At 43.8% G+C, this 22901-nt stretch overlaps 2 protein-coding genes and 1 pseudogene across 3 annotated transcripts; 1 reads left to right on the top strand and 2 right to left on the bottom strand.

Moving 5' to 3' along the window:
* Positions 1–8369: 8369 nt before the first annotated feature.
* Positions 8370–9368, bottom strand: LOC147983748 (uncharacterized). The gene has a single exon (XM_087543089.1). It carries the CDS (start codon positions 9125–9127, stop codon positions 8639–8641), a length of 489 nt encoding a protein of 162 aa, XP_087399215.1. The 5' UTR covers positions 9128–9368; the 3' UTR covers positions 8370–8638.
* A 712-nt stretch (positions 9369–10080) lies between these two features.
* On the bottom strand, positions 10081–15129 carry LOC125528265 (uncharacterized). Its single transcript, XM_048692759.2, has 5 exons — positions 14900–15129; positions 13983–14392; positions 11650–13483; positions 10875–11081; positions 10081–10728 (listed from the first exon to the last, which is right to left on the bottom strand). Exons 2-5 carry the CDS (start codon positions 14339–14341, stop codon positions 10411–10413), a joined length of 2718 nt encoding a protein of 905 aa, XP_048548716.2. The 5' UTR covers positions 14342–14392; positions 14900–15129; the 3' UTR covers positions 10081–10410.
* Positions 15130–18463: 3334 nt separating this feature from the next.
* Positions 18464–22581, top strand: LOC125540955 (protein ALTERED PHOSPHATE STARVATION RESPONSE 1-like; annotated as a pseudogene). The gene is made up of 6 exons (XR_015615732.1): positions 18464–18756; positions 19378–20239; positions 20314–20388; positions 20752–20909; positions 21328–21560; positions 21678–22581. The product of XR_015615732.1 is annotated as a protein ALTERED PHOSPHATE STARVATION RESPONSE 1-like (transcript).
* Positions 22582–22901: the final 320 nt, after the last annotated feature.

Genomic DNA, 22901 nt, shown 5'->3' with positions numbered 1-22901 from the left:
CAAAATGATTTGGTTGAGCATATGTGGACTCATGTTGGCAACCAATAGATGTATCTTCTTTTATTCGTTCATAAAACTATGTGAAACATTTTTATTTTTATTTGGCCTGTAAGAGCAACTCCAATGGGAGGACCCATTTTGTCCGTTTGGGTCATCCGGACAAAAAACTTGGCCCAACGGGGCGACCCAAACAGACGTCCGTGTCCGCCTGCTGTCCGTCCCCGACCCAAACCTGACCCAAATCTAGGAACAAATGGGTACGAAGCAGACGGAAGCGGACGCTCTCGTCCACCGCTGTCACCCGCTCGTGTCCGCCCCTGGTCCCATATGTCAGCGACTGCAACGCCCGCAGCAAGGCCACCGGTGCTGGTTGATACGTCTCCAACGTATCTATAATTTTTGATTGCTCCATGCTATATTATCTACTGTTTTGGACTATATTGGGCTTTATTTTCCACTTTTATATTATTTTTGGGACTAACCTATTAACCGGAGGCCCAGCCCAGAATTGCTGTTTTTTGCCTATTTCAGTGTTTCGGATAAACGGAGTCCAAACGGAATAAAATCTTCGGAAACTTGATTTTCTCACCGAACGTGATCCAGGAGACTTGGACCCTACTGGAAGGGATCAAAGAGGTGGTCACGAGGGTGGGGGGCGCCCCCTGCCTCGTGGGCCCCTCGGTGCTCCACCGACGTACTCCTTCCTTCTATATATACACACGTACCCCCAAACGATCAGAACAGGAACCAAAACCTAATTCCACCACCGCAACTTTCTGTATCCACGAGATCCCATCTTGGGGCCTGTTCCGGAGCTCCGCCGGAAGAGGGCCGTCATCACGGAGGGCTTCTACATCATCCTAGCCCCTCCGATGAAGTGTGAGTAGTTTACCTCAGACCTTCGGGTCCATAGTTAGTAGCTAGATGGCTTCTTCTCTCTCTTTGAATCTCAATACAAAGTTCTCCCCCTCTCTCGTGGAGATCTATTTGATGTAATCTTCTTTTTGCGGTGTGTTCGTTGAGACCGATGAATTGTGGGTTTATGATCAAGTCTATCTATGAATAATATTTGAATCTTCTCTGAATTATTTTATGCATGATTGGTTATCTTTGCAAGTCTCTTCGAATTATCCGTTTGGTTTGCCAACTAGATTGGTAGTTCTTGCCATGGGAGAAGTGCTTAGCTTTGGGTTCGATCTTGCGGTGTCCTTACCCAGTGACAGAAGGGGCAGCAAGGCACGTATTGTATCATTGCCATCGAGGATAACAAGATGGGGTTTATTTCACATTGCATGAATTTATCTCTCTACATCATGTCATCTTGCTTAAGGCGTTACTCTGTTTTTAACTTAATACTCTAGATGCATGCTGGATAGCGGTCGATGAGTGGAGTAATAGTAGTAGATGCAGAATCGTTTCGATCTACTTGTCACGGACGTGATGCCTATATACATGATAATGCCTAGATATTCTCATAATTATGCTCAATTCTATCAATTGCTCAACAGTAATTTGTTCACCCACCGTAGAATACTTATGCTCTTGAGAGAGGCCACTAGTGAAACCTATGGCCCCCGGGTCTATTCTCATCATGTCAATCTCCATCACTTTTATATTGTTTTGCTATTTACTTTGCTTTTACTTTTTACTTTGCATCTTTATATCAAAAATACCAAAATTATTCTATCTATCAGATCTCACTCTCGTAAGTGACTGTGAAGGGCTTGACAACCCCTAATCGCGTTGGTTGCGAGTAGCTATCGCTTTGTGCAGGTACGAGGGACTTGAGCGTGGGCTCCTACTGGATTGATACCTTGGTTCTCAAAAACTGAGGGAAATACTTACGCTACTCTGCTGCATCATCCCTTCCTCTTCGGGGAAAACCAACGCAAGCTCAAGACGTAGCAAGAAGGATTTCTGGCGCCGTTGCCGGGGAGTCTATGCAAAAAGTCAATATACCAAGTACTCATCACAATCCCTATCTCTCGCATTACATTATTTTCCATTTGCCTCTCGTTTTCCTCTCCCCCCAATTCACCCTTGCCGTTTTATTCGCCCTCTCTCTCTCTCCTTCTCCTTCTCCACCTCTCTTTTCCGTTTGCTCTTGTTTGCTCGTATGGTTGGAATAGTTGTTTATTTATTACTAAACAGAGAACTTAAGATCTATGGATCCTCATCTGCTTGCCAATCTTTTTAAGGGATCCAATTATGATGAACCAATTCCTAGTGATTTGGATGCACTAGATTATCTTTTTAAGCTTTTGCCTGAAATCCGTAAATCAGAAAATCTTGATGAAGTGCTTTATGAAGTGACTCATGATAGATCTTTGAATAAAAAGCATGATTGCAATGATTTTATTATAAATTCTCTTGATGTTAATTGTGCTGATAAGATGCAAAACCCTAAGCTTGGGGATGCTAGTTTTGCTATGTCTACTACTTGTTGCAATGATTATGATTGGGGTGATTCTTCTTATGATCTTGAAAATTTATTTAAACCCCATGATGAATATGAGATTGATAATAGTGTTTGCAATATTATTGAAAGTGGGTTTGGAAGAGTGTCAACTTTAGATCCCACATATTTGGAGAATGTTCAATCTTATGAAAATCTTGATAAAAGTGGGTTTGGAGAAGTCATGACTTTAGTTAATGTTAATCCCACTATTTTCGAAGAGTGTCAACTTTGCATGCATGTGGATCATGTTGAGAATATTGTATGTGATAGCTATTTTGTTGAATTTTCTTATGATCCTACATGTAATTACTATGAGAGAGGAAAATATGGTTGTAGAAATCTTCATGTTACTAAATTACCTCTTGTTATGTTGAGATTGCTATTGTTTCTTTCCGCTTCCTTGCATATGCTAGTTTTTGCTTGCCTTGATAATTTGTTTGCCTATAAGATGCCTATGCATAGGAAGTATGTTAGACTTAGATGTGTTTGTCACATGCTTTATGATGCTCCTTTTGTGCTTCAATTCTTGTCTTTCATGTGAGCATCATTAAAATTATCAATGCCTAGCTATAAGGCTTTAAAGAAAAGCGCTTGTTGGGAGACATCCCAATATTTTTCCTTGCTGTTATTTAATAAATAAATTATTTAGCCTCTGTTTTGGTTGTGTTTTTTGTGTTTAATTAGTGTTTGTGCCAAGTAGAACCGTTGGGAAGACTTAGGGAAAGTCTTGTTGAACTTGCTGTAAAAAACAGAAACTTTAGCGCTCACGAGAACTGCTGTCATTTTTATTTGAAGAGTTATATTTAGTTAATTCTTTTTGCAGATGATTAATAGATAAATTCCTCACGTCCGTCAATTTATTTTAGAATTTTTGGGGTTCCAGATCTTGTGCTAGCTACAGATTACTACAGACTGTTCTGTTTTTGACAGATTCTGTTTTTCGTGTATTGTTTGCTTATTTTGATGAATCTATGGCTAGTTAAATAGTTTATAATCCATAGAGAAGTTGGAATACAGTAGTTTTAACACCAATATAAATAAATAATGAGTTCATTACAGTACCTTGAAGTGGTCTTTTGTTTTCTTTCGCTAACGGAGCTCACGAGTTTTCTATTTTGAGTTTTGTGTTGTGAAGTTTTCAAGTTTTGGGTGAATTCTTTTGATGGATCATGGAACAAGGAGTGGAAAGAGCCTAAGCTTGGGGATGCCCATGGCACCCCCAAGATAATCCAAGGACACCAAAAAGTCAAAGCTTGGGGATGCCCCCGGAAGGCATCCCCTCTTTCGTCCACTTCCATCGGTAATTTACTTGGAGCTATATTTTTATTCATCAACATGATATGTGTTTTGCTTGGAGCGTCTTGTATTATTTGTGTCTTTGTTTGTTAGTATGCCACAATCATCCTTGCTGTACACACCTTTTGAGAGAGCCATACATGAATTAAAATTTGATAGAATACTCTATGTGCTTCACTTATATCTTTTGAGCTAAGTAGTTTTGCTCTATGTGCTTCACTTATATCTATTGAGCTAAGTAGTTTTGCTCTATGTGCTTCACTTATATCCTTTGAGCTAGATAATTTTGCTCCATGTGCTTCACTTATATCTTTTGAGCGTTATAATTTTGCTCTATGTGCTTCACTTAGATCTTTTAGAGCACGGTGGTGGATATGTTTTAAAAAAACTATTGATCTCTCATGCTTCACTTAAATTAATTTGAGATTCTCTTAATAGTATGGTAATTTGCCTAATAATAATATGCTTGGTATTCAAGATTTGTGAAACTCTCTTTTGAGTGTGTTGAGTACTAAGAAAAGATTGAAGCATGATAATTGTTTTGAGTTATGGAGGTGATAATATTAAAGTCATGCTAGTTGAGTAGTTGTGAATTTAAAGAATACTTGTGTTGAAGTTTGTGATTCCCGTAGCATGCACGTATGGTGAACCGTTATGTGATGAAGTCGGAGCATGATTTATTTATTGATTGTCTTCCTTATGAGTGGCGGTCGGGGACGAGCGATGATCTTTTCCTACCAATCTATTTCCCTAGGAGCATGCGCGTAATACTTTGCTTTGATAACTTCTAGATTTTTGCAATAAGTATATGAGTTCTTTATGACTAATGTTGAGTCCATGGATTATACGCACTCTCACCCTTCCACCTTTACTAGCCTCTCTAATACCGCGCAACTTTCGCCGGTATCATACACCTACCATGTACCTTACTCAAAACAGCCACCATACCTACCTATTATGGCATTTCCATAGCCATTCCGAGATATATTACCATGAAACTTTCCACCATCTAGTTCATCATGACACACTTCATCATTGTCATATTGCATATCCCGGCACACCGCCGGATGCATTCACATAGAGTCATATTTTGTTCTAAGTATTAAGTTGTAATTGTTGAGTTATAAGAAAAATAAAAGTGTGATGATCATCATTATTAGAGCATTGTCCTAGTGAGGAAAGAATGATGGAGACTATGATTCCCCCATAAGTCGGGATGAGACTCCGGACGTAAAAAAATAAAAAAATAAAAAGAGGCCATAAAAAAGAGAAAAGGCCCAAACAAAAAAATGATGAGAGAAAAAGAGAGAAGGGACAATGTTACTATCCTTTTACCACACTTGTGCTTCAAAGTAGCACCATGATCTTCATAGTAGAGAGTCTCTCATGTTATAATTTTCATATACTAGTGGGAATTTTTCATTATAGAACTTGGCTTGTATATTCCAATGATGGGCTTCCTTAAATTGCCCTAGGTCTTCATGAGCAAGCAAGTTGGATGCACACCCACTTAGTTTCTTTTTTGAGCTTTCATATACTTATAGCTCTAGTGCATCTGTTGTGTGGCAATCCCTACTCACTCACATTGATATCTATTGATGGGCATCTCCATAGCCCGTTGATACGCCTAGTTGATGTGAGACTATCTTCTCCTTTTTGTCTTCTCCACAACCACCATTCTATTCCACCTATAGTGCTATATCCATGGCTCACGCTCATGTATTGCGTGAAGATTGAAAAAGTTTTGAAAAAGTTAGAGTATGAAACAATTGCTTGGCTTGTCATTGGGGTTGTGCATGATTTAAATACTTTGTGTGGGGAAGATGGAGCATATCCAGACTATATGATTTTGTAGGGATAACTTTCTTTGGCCATGTTATTTTGAAAAGACATAATTGCTTTGTTAGTATGCTTGAAGTATTATTATTTTCTATGTCAATATAAATTTTATCTTGAATCTTTATAATCTGAATATTCATACCACAATTAAGAAGATTTGCATTAAAATTATGCCAAGTAGCACTCTGCATCAAAAATTCTCTATTTATCATTTACCTACTCGAGGACGAGCAGGAATTAAGCTTGGGGATGCCTGATACGTCTCCAACGTATCTATAATTTTTGATTGCTCCATGCTATATTATCTACTGTTTTGGACTATATTGGGCTTTATTTTCCACTTCTATATTATTTTTTGGACTAACCTATTAATCGGAGGCCCAACCCAGAATTGCTGTTTTTTTGCCTATTTTAGTGTTTCGGATAAATGGAATATCAAACGGAGTCCAAACGGAATAAAATCTTCGGAAACGTGATTTTCTCACCGAACGTGATCCAGGAGACTTGGACCCTACTGCAATGGATCAAAGAGGTGGTCACGAGGGTGGGGGCGCCCCCCCCCCTAGGGTGCGCCCCCCTGCCTCGTGGGCCCCTCAGTGCTCCACCGACGTACTCCTTCCTCCTATATATACACACGTACCCCCAAACGATCAGAACAGGAGCCAAAAACCTAATTCCACCGCCGCAACTTTCTGTATCCACGAGATCCCATCTTGCGCCTGTTCCGGAGCTCCGCCGGAAGAGGGCCGTCATCACAGAGGGCTTCTACATCATCCTAACCCCTCCGATGAAGTGTGACTAGTTTACCTCAGACCTTCGGGTCCATAGTTAGTGACTAGATGGCTTCTTCTCTCTCTTTGAATCTCAATACAAAGTTCTCCCCTTCTCTCGTGGAGATCTATTCGATGTAATCTTCTTTTTGCGCTGTGTTTGTTGAGACCGATGAATTGTGAGTTTATGATCAAGTCTATCTATGAATAATATTTGAATCTTCTCTGAATTCTTTTATGCATGATTGGTTATCTTTGCAAGTCTCTTCGAATTATCCGTTTGGTTTGGCCAACTAAATTGGTAGTTTTCGCCATGGGAGAAGTGCTTAGCTTTGAGTTCGATCTTGCGGTGTCCTTACCCAGTGACAGAAGGGGCAGCAAGGCACGTATTGTATCGTTGCCATCGAGGATAACAAGATGGGGTTTATTTCATATTGCATGAATTTATCTCTCTACATCATGTCATCTTGCTTAAGGCGTTACTCTGTTTTTAACTCAATACTCTAGATGCATGCTGGATAGCGGTCGATGAGTGGAGTAATAGTAGTAGATGCAGAATCGTCTCGATCTACTTGTCACGGACGTGATGCCTATATACATGATAATGCCTAGATATTCTCATAATTATGCTTAATTCTATCAATTGTTCAACAGTAATTTGTTCACCCACCGTAGAATACTTATGCTTTTGAGAGAAGCCACTAGTGAAACCTATGGCCCCTGGGTCTATTCTCATCATATCAATCTCCATCACTTTTATATTATTTTGCTATTTACTTTGCTTTTAATTTTTACTTTGCATCTTTATGTCAAAAATACCAAAAATATTCTATCTATCAGATCTCACTCTCATAAGTGACCGTGAAGGGCTTGACAACCCCTAATCGTGTTGGTTGCGAGTAGCTATCGCTTTGTGCAGGTACGAGGGACTTGAGCGTGGGCTCCTACTGGATTGATACCTTGGTTCTCAAAAACTGAGGAAAATACTTACGCTACTCTGCTGCATCATCCCTTCCTCTTCGGGGAAAACCAACGCAAGCTCAAGACGTAGCACTGGTCTCCACCGCGCGCTCGGCCGCTCCTCCGCACCGCAGCAAGGCCACCGGCACAGGTCGCCGACGCGCGCTCGGCCGCTCCTCCGTGCCGCAGCGAGGCCACCGGAGCAGGTCGCCACGGCGCGCTCGGCCACTCCTCCACGCCCCAGCGAGGCCACCGGCACAGGGCTCCTCCGCGCGCTCCTGCTGGGGCTCGAGGCCCGAACGGCGGTGCGAGCAGAGGTTGGCTGCAGCAGAGGCGCGAGCAGAGAAAAATCTCGCGGGGGAGGGGATCCGCAAGGAGGAGAGGAGGGGCGGCGCGAGGGAGAGAGAAGGGGGCGGGCGGCGCGAAGGAGAGAGAAGGGGGCGGGCGGCGCGAGGGAGAGAGGAGGGGGCGGGCGGCGCGGAGAGTTTGGGTCGACGTGCGTTGGATACAAGGCTTGTCCGCCCCATGTCCACTAGGCAGACAGGTGACCCAAACGGACACGAAACGGACAAAATCGATGTCCGTTTGGGTCCTTGCGTTGGAGTTGTTCTAAAACTATACTATTTATTTGGGCGGACTATTTTGTTTGTTATAAATTTTCATTTCACAATTTGTTCGCGCTGTCGACCCATATAAAAAACAGGGCGGACGTTGGGTGGGCGGTCGATCCAAATGAATAAAAAATGAACGAAATCACTGTCCGTTTAGGTCGGCATGTTGAAGTTGCTCTTAAAGACGGGCACTGTCAGCACAAGAAAATAATGCCCCAGACCCAGACTCCCAGAGGATGAGATGCGACCTGCGACATGCGCGCGCAGGAGACAGAGAGATCTCTCTAGCTCTCCCGTGAGCGAGCGGCGACGTCGCCCAGACACACGTCGAGCAAGCGAGAACAACGTGCGCGCGCCCGGACGACGTGGCGATCGCCAGGCGCCACGCTCTGCCAACCTGCCATGCATGCGTGCGTGCGCCATTAACAAACTGCGAGAGAACCAGCTAAGCTCCATACCACCCACCGCTCTCTCGTGCGTACACGAACCACAGCCAAAAAAGAAAGAAAGGAGAAGAGAAATGAACGGACGATCTACGATCTAGCTCTGAGAAAACAATATACAAAACCGCCGGGAACGTGCGCCCAGGCCACCGTACGTGCGTGCGTGCGTGCGTGCCGGTGCACGACGCACGTACGCACACGCGTCCGTACGGCGTACAGGCCCTCGAGCATGGCATGGGTCATGGCCTCACGGGCGGGTGATCACGGCGACCAGAACCATCTGCGGCCGCCGCCGTGCACGTACGCCATGAGCAGCAGCAGGTCCGAATCCAGGTCCTCCACCTCCTCCTCCTCCTCTACCGGCGGCGCCGTCAGCAGGCGGGAGCGGCAGAGCGGGCACGTGGCCGGCGGCGTCGCGAGCCACCGGTCGAGGCAGGCGCGGTGGAACACGTGCCGGCACCGCAGCTCCCGCACCTCGTCGCCCTCCTCCACGCCGCTCAGGCAGACCGCGCACTCCACCGCCGCGCCCCCGCGGTGCCGCGACACGCGCAGCTCGTGGTCCGGCTGCTCCGGCGCCGCCCTCCTGCCGCACTTCCGCGCGTGCACGGACGGCGAACTCGCCGGCCACGCGTAGTGCGCGCGCGCCAGCGCGCCCAGCCCGCGCGACGCGACCCGGACGGCCATCGCCACGAGCAGCGCGGCCACGGGCGGGAGCATGGCGGCCATCAGCAGCGCGCCCACGCTCCCCATGGCCTGGTCGATCTCGTCTGCTCTCCTCTCCTTGGTTGTTCACGCACGCACTGTACGTGTCGCCTCGTCGCTCTGCGCGTGCGTGCGGCAATGGCGAGAGCTAGCTAGGCTCGCGATATGCCGATATATGGAGATCAAGTAGGTAGCTAGGCCGAGGCCGCGCGTGCGGCACCGAGACATGGAGCGTCGATTTGACTTGGGTGACACGACGCCAGCATTCACTCCGGGCACCTCTCGTGGACAACGACGCCAGCCCAAAGGGAAAAGATAATACTCTGCTCTATGTATTGGTCAGAGCTCGCGTGATCTTGAGTTTCAATGCAACTACTACTCTATGCAAGTGTCCAGGCCCCCACCTGTTCACAAGACCATTTTTCCCTTTGAAACTGTTAGATTTTTTAAAGATTTTTTTGCCTTGTGGTGACTGGTGAGGGATTGATACACAGATCGTATTATCCGGAACAGTGGAGCTGCTCACAATCACGCACGCCAGATGCAACTTGCGTGTGGTACCTCTCAAACGCAAACGCAGGATGTAAATGCAGTGCAAGCATGTAACTTTCAATCAAAGAAACATCGACCTCCACTGGGCAATAAGTCGTGACAAATGGAAAGCTTACGGCACGCCTAGTCCGTGTGTGAGTGACAAGTGAACAAGGAGAAATTGACAAGAAAACGGACGACGGACACCAGACTACAGTCCAGAAGAAACTATAAATTAACGACTACCACAGTTCACAGCGCGCCAAGACCATGCGTACAGTAACAAATGGACAAGGATTAAGGGACGATAGGTACTCACATTATCATCTACAGTGGGGAAAGTGAAATGGTTATCAGTGTTTTCATGCAGTCGGTGTCAGATGCAAGCATTTTGCTTCACCAAAAGGTGTAATGTAACTCTCGCTTGGCCATGTAGATAGATACAGTGACAAGTGAACAAGACGAAATCGAAAACCGAAGAAAGGGACGATCCATTCACGGTGTCCTCGCCACATCACAGATTCATAGTACAGAAACTTAAGTAGGCGCGGCAAGGCCATCACAGGTTGTGATGCACGCATCGCTTTACAAAAGATACAGCAAACTTCGGTTGCATTGCAAAACAAACCACATTATCTTTTTTTCGAACCATGCAGGGGTCCTGCACGGGTTGGAAAAAAAGATACTGCGATAAAAGCATATGAACACGTCCTATGCGGCGCAGGCCATCTATATCTGCCCATAATAACAGTATAAAAGCTATATATGTCCCAAGAGCTTTTCTTTCTTTGTGCAAAGTTTCACTCCATGCCGAACTGCTTCATCGTTCTGGGGCTGCAGATGAAGTCGAGCGGCGGCTTGTAGACGTTGTCCTGTAGGATCGAGATCTGCCCCTCCTTGACAAGGATGTCTTCTTCGAGGGACTCGATCTTCTTCTTTAGAGACGCGACCTCGTTCTGCATCATGCTGGTGGTTTTGCGGAGCTGCTTCGCTTCCTGCCACGAGAGGTCCCTTTCATCGGTCACGATTTTCAGCTGTCCTCTGAGCGCGCTTAGCTCCTTGGCAGATTCTTGGAAATCCTGCTGGATCTGGTCGATGGACTCGTCTTTCTTCGAACCCTGTTAAGTGCAAAAGAATATGTAAACGAAAAATACACAGGCTGCAGATGCTCAAGGTCTTCAACATCCATCAGTAATACATAAGATATTTTCCAAATCCACCTTTTACCACTGGTTTGCTAGGGAATATAGGGATGGGATGTTACCTGAAGCTCCAAATGTTTAGCCTTGTGGGTGATGCAGGATAGTTCATCTTGGACTCTCTGGACCTCATTCCTCATGACAACTTGGATACGAAGCAAAGATGCCACATCTGACCGCAGCTGTTCAACGTCAAGTTCCTTTGACAAAAGTGCCTCCTTCAGTACTCTATTCAGAAGAGCCTCTTCTTTCAGCTTGAATTCAAAATTAACCTACATTAAGAACAAACAACAGGAAAATTGGATTGATAATACTGAAATATTTTGAGTTTTCATAAAAGTTTTTTTTACCTTGAAGTTTTCATAAAAGTTAAAGCAGCTTCTGATTTGGCTCATCTCACTAGAGATATCATATTTTAAAACTGAAGTCATGGTTTCCTAACAAAAACATTCTGAAGAGTTGCTCGACAAAAACATTATAAAGACATGTGACTCTCAAAATCAATCCATGGTTCTTGTTTTATCCAGACAGAGAAAAAAAATACAGCGGCACAATTAAACATAAGTTCTCAGGGAATGCGTGCTTTCGTACCAGATATCATATATTTTGAGTTTTCGTAAAAGTTTAAGCAGCTTCTGGTTTGGCTCATCAAATTAGAGATATAATATAAAAAATCCTAAGCCACGGTTTCCTTGTAAAAACAATCTTAATAGTTGCTCAGAGAAAAACATTACAAAGACATGTAACTCTCAAAATCAAGCCATGGTTCTTATCCCAACAGAGAATGCAACATGGCAGCATAATTAAAATTAAGTTCTCATTGGATGTGTGCTTTCGTACCTCATCTGTCTCCTCCATGAGAGGACTACCTCCAACTGCAGCCTCACCAGATCTTTCTTTCAAATTCTGCTTTTCGGCAAGCACAGCACTGGTTGCCCGCAGGCTTCGTTTCAGATTCCCGATTCCTCCTTTGATGCTCTGGAGCTCCAGTGTGTAATCTAATGCATCAATATCGCTGTCATGTTCACTTTCATGCCTCCTGCATTTCACAAGGTCCAGCAATTTGGTGCAAAGTTGGCTACTCTTATCAAGTAACGACAAGCCTTGTGTCTGCAAGTTGTCCACTTTAGCCTGAAGCTCCTGGCCAAGACGAATTGAGGAAAAGCTTGATCCATTTTCAGTGCTTTGTAGACGATTTAAGAGTGCAATGTTCTCTTGCCTAAGAGATTCTACTTCAAGACGACAAGATTGAACTTCACCTCTCAACTTCTGCTCCACTCCTGACAATCTGATGAGTTCCATCTGCATCCTATTCTTCCTCTCACTGCTGGACCAAACAGATTCCTTATCCAATTCAGCACTGAATCCCTGTCTCAAGCCAGCAATTGTTTTTTCTTGTTCATTGCATATTGTCTGTAGCCTTGCAACCACTTGGTGCAATGCCTTGTTATCACCCTCCTTATCTTTCAAGAATCCCCTGATATGCTCCTTCTCCTCTGTGGCCTTAGAAAATTGAGCATGCAACTCTATTGAAGAATTGTGGAGATTGTTGTGCTCATTTTTCACTTTCTCTAGCTCATCAGTTAGTTCCATGTTTTGCTTTTCCAAACTTGCAACCTTATCAGATGCATCAACTTTGTATGCTTCAAGAGAAGTGAGTTCTCTCTGAAATGAGACATTTTTCTCAGCAAGTTCTCTCACCCGTTCACGCAGTCTCTCTTCTTCAGATTGAAATCTCAACAGCCTGGCTGACCAATCGTTTGACCTTCTGTCAATCTCTCTCTCCAAAGTACTCTGTACTTCAGTCTTCTCCTTCTCCAGCCTTCGAGTTCTGATCTCAAGTTCTTTCACTGATTGTTTGTACTTCTCTTTGGCATTAAACCTTTCTGCAAGGCGTGCCTTAATCTGTGAAGACAATTCATCTGCTAGCTGTTTCCTGTCTTCAGTCAAACACTGAATCAACTGGAACATTTCGTTTGAGCTTAATCGCTTATATCTGGACATGTTAAGCTGATGATTGTCTCCAGAAGGAATTATAAACCTCTCTTCAATTTCTTTTGCCCTTTGAAGCAACTTATCATCAGTTTCTTGCCCTTCTGGGGCGAAATCCAAGTCATGATCATGAAAATATTGGGGGGCATCATGGATAACTTTTGAGGGTTGCATATCTTGGAAATCCTCATAGATATCTTCAACAGATGGAATGCTTTCTGATCTGTAATCTTCTAAATGTGGAAACCTCCCAAAATCATCCAGAACACTTGCATGGTTTTTACTTCCATAGGCATCCTTCGCATCCACATTTGGGTAGGTCTCAACGTTCTCTTTCATTGATTTTTGCAAAGATGGCATTGTATAATGGGGTCGAGGCGGACGTCTTGAATTCGAAACCACAGATCTAGTGGGAGAGTTCTGCCTCAGCTTCTCATTTTGGATGGCAGCCTCCTGCTCTCCATCAATGTATCGGTCTAGCACTTCATTCTTGTTCAATAAACTGCCTAGCCTCGTAGACCTGCATCGTAGGGCAACAGGAGAGGTAGGAGGGGAGTGCCCTGTTGAGCATGAATAGCATCTTGAACGAGGAGAATCAGTTTCCAGGACTGAACATGGTTTTGGAACCTTTACTGAGGATTCTCTTAAGACTGGATGCCTTTCTGGTGACCAGGCATAGTGACTGCAAGTCAATAATCAGAATGAGTTAGGTAGAACATTTCATCAGACAACTGATACAGTAGAACTGTTGTCGATACAATGGAGCTCAAACACAAGACAATTCCTTAACTATGAATTAAAGATTGAAAAAAAGGGGGCATGAGATTACATCAAGTACAAGCAATGGAGTGGTGAACGATGCCTAAAGAAAGCTGCACGTGCACTGAAACTGAACATTTTGCAAGAAGGGCCTCTGCCAAACAAATAACTGAGCATTTATAGTAATACCTCATGAGCTAAAATGAGTAAACTTGACAGATGCACATAACAAACAATCGAACATATGCTGAGGAGTTTTTATTTGCCGTTTCTTCTCTTTACTAGCATGGATCAACAAGACCATGGGGTGTCAATAACAAATACTGGTCTGATCACGGTAAAACAGCCTAGATATATGGGATTACTATGTAATCAGACTCATAACATTCCTCAAAAAAAGTTATGTAATCAGAACAACTTACTTGACATCTTCGGCCTGGTGAGGCACATCAGATTCGTCATAGAAAGAACCAGGGACATCGCCGGAGAAGCTAAAGCTCCGTTCCTTCAGGCCACTGTTGGCGGCGGCGGATGAGAACGACATGCACCTCCTGAGCTGCTTTGGATTGGCTGGCTCCTCGTTGCTCAGCCTTCCACGGCGGCTTCTCGACCTAGACATCCTTGCGCCGTGGTCATGGGACCTGGAGCTGGAGTTGCAACTACCCTCGCCTTCCTCCAGTGGCTTCTTACTCCTGTTCTTGCTCTTGCCGTCGTCGCCTGGCGTCCCATCGCCATTCCCGTCCTTCGGGGTGGGGGACCCGAAGAAAAAGAATCTTCGCATCGTTTACGGGACTGTTGTGATTTGAAAATTCAGTGTCCCACCAATGAGTCCCTGCATGGATCGGATCTTGCTCAGTAAAGAAGCAGACAGGAAAATAAATCTGACAGCAAGTTGACCTATACTGAAATAAAAACACTGGTTGATCCGCAAGCAAATTCTACAGAAGCCAGATGCTGCAGCAAATCAAAAAAATATATATATCTACAGGAAGTGGACAAGAACAAATCAACAGGGGAGTTCAGAACCAGACACGAGAGGGTGATAATCTGCGAGAGATCTCTAACCGCAACAGAGTTCCAGGAACTACGCACACCAACCCTCATGCCATTGCCGGCTGCCGCATCTAGCGAGGTCGGGCCAGGAAATTGGTCGAACAGGTTACATACACACAGGACCAACAAAGCAAGAACCCAGAATTAAGAGCCTCCGAGCAGGGAAGCACCAAACCCAACCCGGAATTCAGGAACAGCCTCGCGAACCAACCAAGAAGGAGGCTGACCGGCAAGAAACGGGGCAGGCGGCGACAGGGGGAGGGCGAGAGCGGAGGAGGACGCGCACCTGCAAGAAGGAACCGAAGGGAGGAGGGCGCTCTGCCTGCCTGCGGCGCCGGCGACGGTCGAGAAACCTCGGTGGGCGCGCTGATTGATCGCGCTCACTGATTGCTGCGATTCCGCAGCGGATTTGCAGAGGGAGCAGCGGAAAGGGGGGAGAGAATGATTGCGGACGGCAAAGCGGAGGCGAATCTCTTCCGTGATGGGAGAGTGAGGGTTTTGAAAATCGAACTGGGAAAGAGTGGGAGGAGACGAGTGTGGGAGCGGGTTTATCTGGGCCGTCGTCCTCTCGGTGGGCTGGGCCTCTTAATCTACCTCATGGGCTTCGTGTGGTCAAATGCGCGAGCTGGAGGATTCGATCCATGAGAGAGTGACTCCTACGGAAAATCCTATTTGACGCTAACTGCGACAAACTGTCGAGGGTTCACACAGGCGATCCCCCGAGCACCAGCATTGGGCCAGCCGACTATCCCATAGCGAGGCAGCCGGTTATGGGAGCCTTCCAGAAGGTTCCCTGAAACGGTTTTTGTATTTATACCGTTTAGTGGTTTTCTTTTGTGATTATTTTTTTTATTATTATTTTTCATTTCTTTTTTCGGTTCCTTTTTCTCTGTCTCTTTTTTCATTTTTTTTGTTTTTGTTTTTTGTTCCTTTTTCAGGTGCATTCTTTTCTTGTTTGCCTTTTTTTAGAATCGCAAATTTTAAAAAATGTTTAACATCTTCCAAAATTGTTCACTTTTTACATTTTCTAGATTAAAATTTTATTGATGTTTTAAAAAATTGTTTGTGTTTTTCAAAAAGTTCAGAATTTGGAAATTTGTTCATGTTTTCCAAAAAGTTTGAAGTTTTCAAATTTTGTTCATGTTTTCCAAATATTGTTTGTGATTTCAATTTTTTCTCATGTTTTCAAAAATGTTCAGAGTTTCAAAAGAAATTCATGTTTACAAAAAATGTTCGTAAATATTTTGTTCTCATTTTTCAAAATTTGTTCGTGTGTTCAAAAAATGTTCGTCAATTCCAAAATTTGTTCACCTTGAACAAAATTGTTTGCATTTTCGAAAGTATTCGGAAGTTTGAAATTTGATCACATTTTCAAAAAAGGTCAAAGTATTAAAAAATTATCATGTTTCTCGAAAACTATTCGCAACTTTAATTTTTTTTTTCATATTTTCTTGAAAGTCAGAGTTTCAAATTTTGTTCATGATTTAAAAAGTTGCTCTCATTTTTTAAAATTTCAAAATGTGTTCCAGAATTTTGAAGATTGTTCATGTTTTCAAAAAAAATCTCACAATATTGAAAAATGTTCACGTTTCAAAAACTATTTAGTTTTTTTAAATAAAAAAACGTGTTTGAAGTTTCAAAAATCATTCAAATCTATGACTAGTTGTAGTTCTTGAAGCACCGCGCTACCCATTAGTCATGAATTCTTGTTTGCTCCATTGGTATGCCGCTGCGCCTGGCAGCATAAGGTCCTGTGTTTGACTCCTATCCACAGCACTAATTTTTTGAATTTTGCATATTGCGGTCCTACTGTAGTGCTTCCCAGCCTGGGACCCGTCGGGTGTGGGTAGTCTAGGGTTTCTTCAAAGCTCGTTGGTCTTCTTCGGGCTTGTTTCGTTAGGCATGTCGGACACAGCTTCACGATCCAAGGTGTCGGCGAACTTTAGAGGTGTCGAAGATGATGGGGAAGCTAGGGCTGAAAGATGATGATCTGGATGATGTCATCTTTGGGGAAGAGGAGCTGCTAGCACCCGAGTCGATTCGTTGGATGGCTCTGTGTGGGGTTCATGTAGAAAAAACTTATAGTCAGTTTTGGTTCTACAAGGCTATGAGGGCTGTGTGGGATCTTGCACAAGAAGGGAACATCAGGCCCTTGAAAGATAATCTATATACTCTTCCATTTTCATGTTTGAGTGACTAAAAAGAGTCATGGAATTATCAAGGGCATGTCGTGATCATTGCGCCATATGATGGCTACACCAATCTGTCGCAGATCATGTTGGACATTCTAGAACTATGGGTGCAAGTTCATGACTCTAGAACTATGTTTGACGGCTTTGACTGGGAAAGTTGGGCTGGTGGTCTTCGTGGAACCTAAATCACATGACTTTGAAGAGAACTTTTATAGGGTGAGGATTAGGATTAACGTGTTCAAGCCCGTGAAAACGCCACGACCATGGTGAAGGAAAATAAGCATCTGATTTTGGATTGGATGGATTGTCATAGAAAGAACAAGGAACACCACCGGAGAAAAAAAAGCTATGTTCCTTCAAGATATTGTTAGCAGCGGCGGATGAGAACGACATGCACCTCCTGCGCCGCTTCAGAATGGATGGATCATCATTGTTTATTCTTCCACGCCGGTTTCTTGATCTAGACATCTTTGCGCCGTGGTCATGGGACCTGGAGCTAGAATTGCAACTACCCTCACCTTCCTCTAATGCATTCTTACTTATGTTCTTGCTCTTGCCATCGTCACTTGTGTCCATCGCCATTCCCGTCTTTTGGTGCGGGGGACCTACAAGAACAAAATGGAGGAGGGTGATTTGCCTACGGCACCAACAACGGTTGAGAAAATCTTGGTCAGTGCGTTGATTGATCCCGATCACTAATTACTGTGATTTTGCAGCGGATTTGTAGAGGGAATAGGGAGCTGAAAGGGAGAGCATGATTACGACAAAGGGAAGGCGAATCCTAGAGAGTGGCGGCTTTGAATCAGACTGGCAAAGGGCAATCCCTATTCGACACGACTTTGCTGAAGCTTGAACTCCTGACGCCCTAGTTTGGGCCGGCCCACAGTCACGAGGTTGTTTCATCACTTTTCTATTTCTTTTTTCTTTTTCTATTTCTATTTTTATTCTTTCGTTTTCTTTTTATTTTTTATTTCTTTTTTCATGCACTATACAAAGTTCATTGTGTATCAATATATAAATATGTTCATTGTATATTTAGGGAAATGTTCACCCTATATTATGAAAATGTTCATTGTGTATCAATATATAAAATGTTCATTGTATATTAGGAAATGCTCACCCTATATTACGAAATTGTTCATTGTGTATTTGAAAATTGTTTAGCGTATATCACAAAAAAATTCAATGTGTTTTTAAATTTTTGCTCAACATATTTTTTAATGTGTATTTAAATATTATTCATCCTATATCACAAAAATATTCATACTTTATTTTAAAAATCTTTCAGCATATATTAAAAAATGTGCAATATTTATTTGGAAAAATTCATCGCATATAAAATTTCAATTAATTTTTAGAATTTCACGGTTTTCAAAAAATGTTTGTATTTTTAACAAAAAAATGCTCACATTTCCCCAAGAAATGTTGAAAAATTTGAAGAAAATAAAAGTGGACCAGCCGCTCAACTTAGTACTTTAAACTTCGTGCTCGCCATTAGCAAACCGCAGTCACCAGCTCGAGAGAGATAGAAGATCATGATTTTTTTTGTCTCGCTAAGTTGGGTTTACGGCCTGCGATCTCACGGGCCGCGGTGCGCCTATAGATGGGCTGAATGTGCCATAAATACGAGCTGGATTAAGGCCCGCCCCGTCGCGTTGCGTCGCCGCGGTTTACTCCTCCGCGAAAATAATGGCGACCCACGGCGCTCTCCTCTCCTCCGGCGACCGGCGATGCCTATAGGCTACGGCAATGGCGCCCAGCTGTGCCTCCATATATGCTCCCCCACACACACTCGCCCTCCTCGGCCAGCTCGCCCTCTTCCCCGTCCCGCCTCCTCTCCTCCATCGCCCGCGCCGCGCCGCGCTCGTGGCCTCGTGGGGCGGAGCCGCGGAAGTACCCGGGGAAGACCGCGCGGCGCGCAGCGAATCCGGCCGTGGTCCGATTGGCTGAGGTGATTTTACTTTCCCTCTGAAGTTCTCTCTCGGGTGGAATCGTTGGATTTGCGGGTGCGCTGGGTGGAGTGCAGAGCAACTCAGTAAACACTAGTGTCAGTTGGCTTCGTGAGATGCTACTGAGTAAATATTACTCAGCTCAGCTGCTGTCTAGCTTAGCACTGCATAGTTGTGTGGATTTTCGGTGATGAATGATGGGCCTTGATGCAAACTACAGCGCTATAGTTCTGCTTTCGCCTGTTGAATCCTACCATTTGGTACTGTTCTATGGTAATAAGTTCAATTCTAACAAATAGTATTACCTCTGTCCCAAATTACTTGTCTTAGATTTGTCTAGATACGGATGTATCTACTAGACAAGTAATTCCGAACGGAGGGAGCAAAAGGTAGAGAATTCTGTCTTTTGCTTTCAATTCTAGCAGTTCAGTTAGGATGCCTTCAATTTGATTTATTTTCAGCCAAACGTGTGACACTGGTCAATCCGCTTTTACAGATGAAACAGACATAGGCGATATGTTTCACATGATGAAATTTTGGTTTCAGGATAAAGATCATTGAATGTACTGCACTTTTAGCTCTTTTAGGGGTGTCTTTTCACTTAGCTCTTTTAACTGTTGCAGCATCCAAGCGCGGTCTGCATCATCCAAACACTGCTACTCCCTCTGTAAACTAATATAAGAGCGTTTACATCACTATTTTAGTGATCTAAACGCTCTTATATTAGTTTACAGAGGGAGTACTTGCCACTGCCAACGACAGCCAGCGATCCTACAGTTAACCTCAGTGGATGTCTTTGACTTTGCATCCATGCCCTGGTAACCTCTGTGAAACTTTGTGCTCTGTTGGCTCTTCCTGCTCTTGCACTTGAACATGGGTGTGGCGTCTTCTATGATTGAAGACGACAAGGTCCTTGTGTTATGCCAGGAGAGGAAGCGTTTTGTTAGAGAGGCACTTGATGGAAGATGTGCGCTTGCATGTGCTCACCATGATTATATTGTGTCACTTAGAGATACGGGATCTCTTCTGAGAAATTGTTTTGAAGGAGAGAAGTCTCCTGCAGCTGCAAATAAGGAGGGTCGTGTTGCAGATTCAGAAGATGGTTTCGACAATCCGTCCACTGAAACTGTGGCACAGGTGCACAAGAGCCCCAATGATTTGCCTCAGATAGTGTAGCTTCAGAAAATATTGCTTCAGTAGACAGGCTCAAAGGCAAGAGGAGAATAATAGGTGTTATCACAAATGAAAATGATGAAATTCCTGCCACCCCCCTGGTTAATGTGGTCCCATCATCTGCGGCTGCTCGCACTATGGACTCCCAGAAACCTTATCCTGAAGTAAAGAATGTGGTGAAGGACTTATCTTCTTCATTTATGAAAGAGGTTGAGATATTATTCTTTAGGGCATGTGATTCTTGGAAACAAGTTCCAATGATTCTGGAAGAAGATAAAATCCAGTTCCGCCCTCTACTACCTGAAGAAATAGGTTGGATATGTCAAGTAACGTACATTTGTGTTGCATGATCCATTTTTTCAGGCTCAATTTTTTTTTTGCTGCAGCACATGGATCAAAGGCATCAAAGTTTCTTGCGACATTTCTTGTTTGCTGCAGGGAGGAAGTTTCTATTCCCAAACGTAAGCTTTCTCTTTTGTAGTTGTTAGTATAACTTTCTTTCTACTATAAGTGTACAGCACTATCCTGCTTCTGTGTTAGAATATATTCAGCAGCATTTTCTGTGCATAACTGATTACCACTGCTATTCAAGTTATTTCCATCCTCTATATGTTTTAACTTCGTTTAATTTGTGCCTTGCTGTTGTTGTGGTTATTGTATTTTCCTTACTATTCTGCTGAGATCAGTTTCATATGCTAGATGCTCCCCAGGCAATTGACCTTGCTGTTATTTTTTCTTGTTTAACATTTTATTTTCTGTTGCAAAATATCAGATGTGGTCTTTCTTACCGTGAAAAATAATTTGATCATGATGGTTTAATGCAGCTCCTCCTCAAGCTGAGATAAAGTACCTTACCTGGCATAGATCAGTGTCTTCACAGCTGTCGCCATCTAAGAATCCTCCTGGAACTATTCTTGTCGTCCATACATCGACGCTAGATAGGTTGTATGCATGGGAGACAAAGCTTTATGACGAAGTTAAGGTAATAGCCTGCTACTCAATGTGCACGCTTTGAATATTGGTGCATGTTCCCCGTTTCTGTTTGCCTGTAGCAGTCCCTCTTCCCCTTCCTTTTGAGCATAATGAAATATGTCTTGATTCTTATGACTTACTATTGTGAGTTGTGACTGCCTTTACTGGAACTCTCTACTGCATTTCGTGTACCAAATACTTGTTTATGGAGAACAACATTCTATTTGTCAATTTTTTGTTGTTGTAATTGTATAGGTTTTCCAGATGTCACTTAATTCTTTTTAGATAGTGTAAGAGACAATTGCACGCAACCAAAATTTATTAGTGTCCTGAAACGAAGAAGGTCGAAACTACTAAGCTTCCATATATGACTTGCAGTTACGCGGCCTGTTGCCGTTTGGTAACGCCAAGTGTGATTCTGCTTTCAGGCCAGTAGCTCCATCTGCAGGAAGTATGATGAGAAATGTAAACAACTGAGAGACCAGGAGTCGCGAGGGAAAAAAACTAATCATTACCGATTTTACCCCTGCTGCAGTAGAAGACTTGCATTCCAGAATCCCAGTGGCTATTCAAAAGATAGACTTCATTTCGATGAACATAGAAGATCTAAGGGATAAAGAGCTTCAAGCCTTCAACCGCAGCTGGATGAGCTAATTGAGAGGTGTGTTTGTCCATTTCAATTTTTCATAGGAAAATTTGCACTGGGAGACCATGGCGGATTAGTATGCAGTGCATCATAATTTGCACTTGGTTGTGTGCTATCTGCCTTTTCCTGCAGTCTCACCATGATATGGGCAACCATGCTCCAGTGCCATCGGCATCAACACGGGATCATCAAGTCACTATCCAGCAGCTGCAAATTACAAATACCATTCGACTCCGACTCTCATTGCCAAACCGTAGCTCTCCTCTCCGCTGAGCTCGGAAAACTACGGTTAAACTTACAAAACTGGATCTCATCCCACAAGGCCTACCTGCGCAGCATAAACCTGTGGCTGCACAAGCGTATGAAACCTCTGAGGAAGAAGAAGAGCTCCAGGAAGCAAAACGCAGCCGCCGTCGACGTCTCGCTGGCGGAGTGCGCCGTCGCGCCCATGTTCGCCGCCGGCGAGACCTGGATGAAGCTGCTGGACGATCTGCCGACCGAGGACCTGGAAGAGGCCATCGAGTGTCTTGTTGCCGGTATAAGCCGCCTTCTGCCACGCCGTTTGGATCAACGCCTGGACGAGACGGTAAAAGATGGTGAAGCGGAGCAAGAGGTTCCTAGAGACGATGCCGCTGCCGATTTAAGATCGATCCTCGTGGTGTTCGTCGACAAGCTTGAGGCATTTTCGGAAGTTTCAGTGCAGAAATACCTCGATCTGCAGAGAGGCGTCGGTGCGGCTAAAGACAGGCTTGTGAGAGAGGCTTGAAGCAGTGACTGCAGGTGTATAGTATCCCGGCTGGGTTAAACACTGCGACCTCATCCTTGTCGAGTTTCAAGTAAAAGTAAATAAATGGTTGTTCCTCGTGTAAAATCTGAACCTTGCTCGTTGTGACCAAAATCTGTAAAATGTGACCTTGCTAGCTGTGAGACAGCAGAGTTAGAAGGCAGCATGGTTTGAAATGCCGATGTGGATGTAAACATGCAATGGGCGTGATGTGATCCTGTAAATATAAATGCAACGGGTGGAGAATAGCGTTTTGGAGGTCGAGCTTCATGGAGCCCTTTATTTTTGAAAAATTCAAATTTGAACTTTTATGTTTCAAAAAATTCTAAAAAAATATATATGTGTATGTAAGGATGTAACCCACATGTGTGTAAAAATTCATGATGAAATACCTTGAGTTGCGACCTGTACAAAAAAGACAAATTCATGACCCGTGAGGATGAATAGTATCATGTGTTAAACAGCCTCAAATTTGTTGTTTTTACACAGCCCTCATTTCAACGTATTTTGCCCTGAAAGTTTACACACATGTGTATTATGCCTTCATGTATATCTGTGTTTTTTCAGATTTT

The sequence above is a fragment of the Triticum urartu genome, chromosome 2A, assembly GCF_056163025.1.
Source record: "Triticum urartu cultivar PI428250 chromosome 2A, HENAU_Tu73, whole genome shotgun sequence".
NCBI lineage: Eukaryota > Viridiplantae > Streptophyta > Magnoliopsida > Poales > Poaceae > Triticum > Triticum urartu.
The sequence above is the reverse complement of the archived record's forward strand: the minus strand, read 5'-3'. Positions and strand labels throughout refer to the sequence as shown.

Coding starts and splice junctions, on each gene's coding strand:
- LOC147983748 (XM_087543089.1), bottom strand. CDS start 9,127: ATGGGGAGCGTGGGCGCGCTGCTGATGGCCGCCATGCTCCCGCCCGTG.
- LOC125528265 (XM_048692759.2), bottom strand. CDS start 14,341: ATGCGAAGATTCTTTTTCTTCGGGTCCCCCACCCCGAAGGACGGGAAT. Junction 11,082..11,649: donor TCATGGAGGAGACAGATGAG/GTACGAAAGCAC, acceptor TTCTTAATGTAG/GTTAATTTTGAATTCAAGCT. Junction 10,729..10,874: donor CTAAACATTTGGAGCTTCAG/GTAACATCCCAT, acceptor TGCACTTAACAG/GGTTCGAAGAAAGACGAGTC.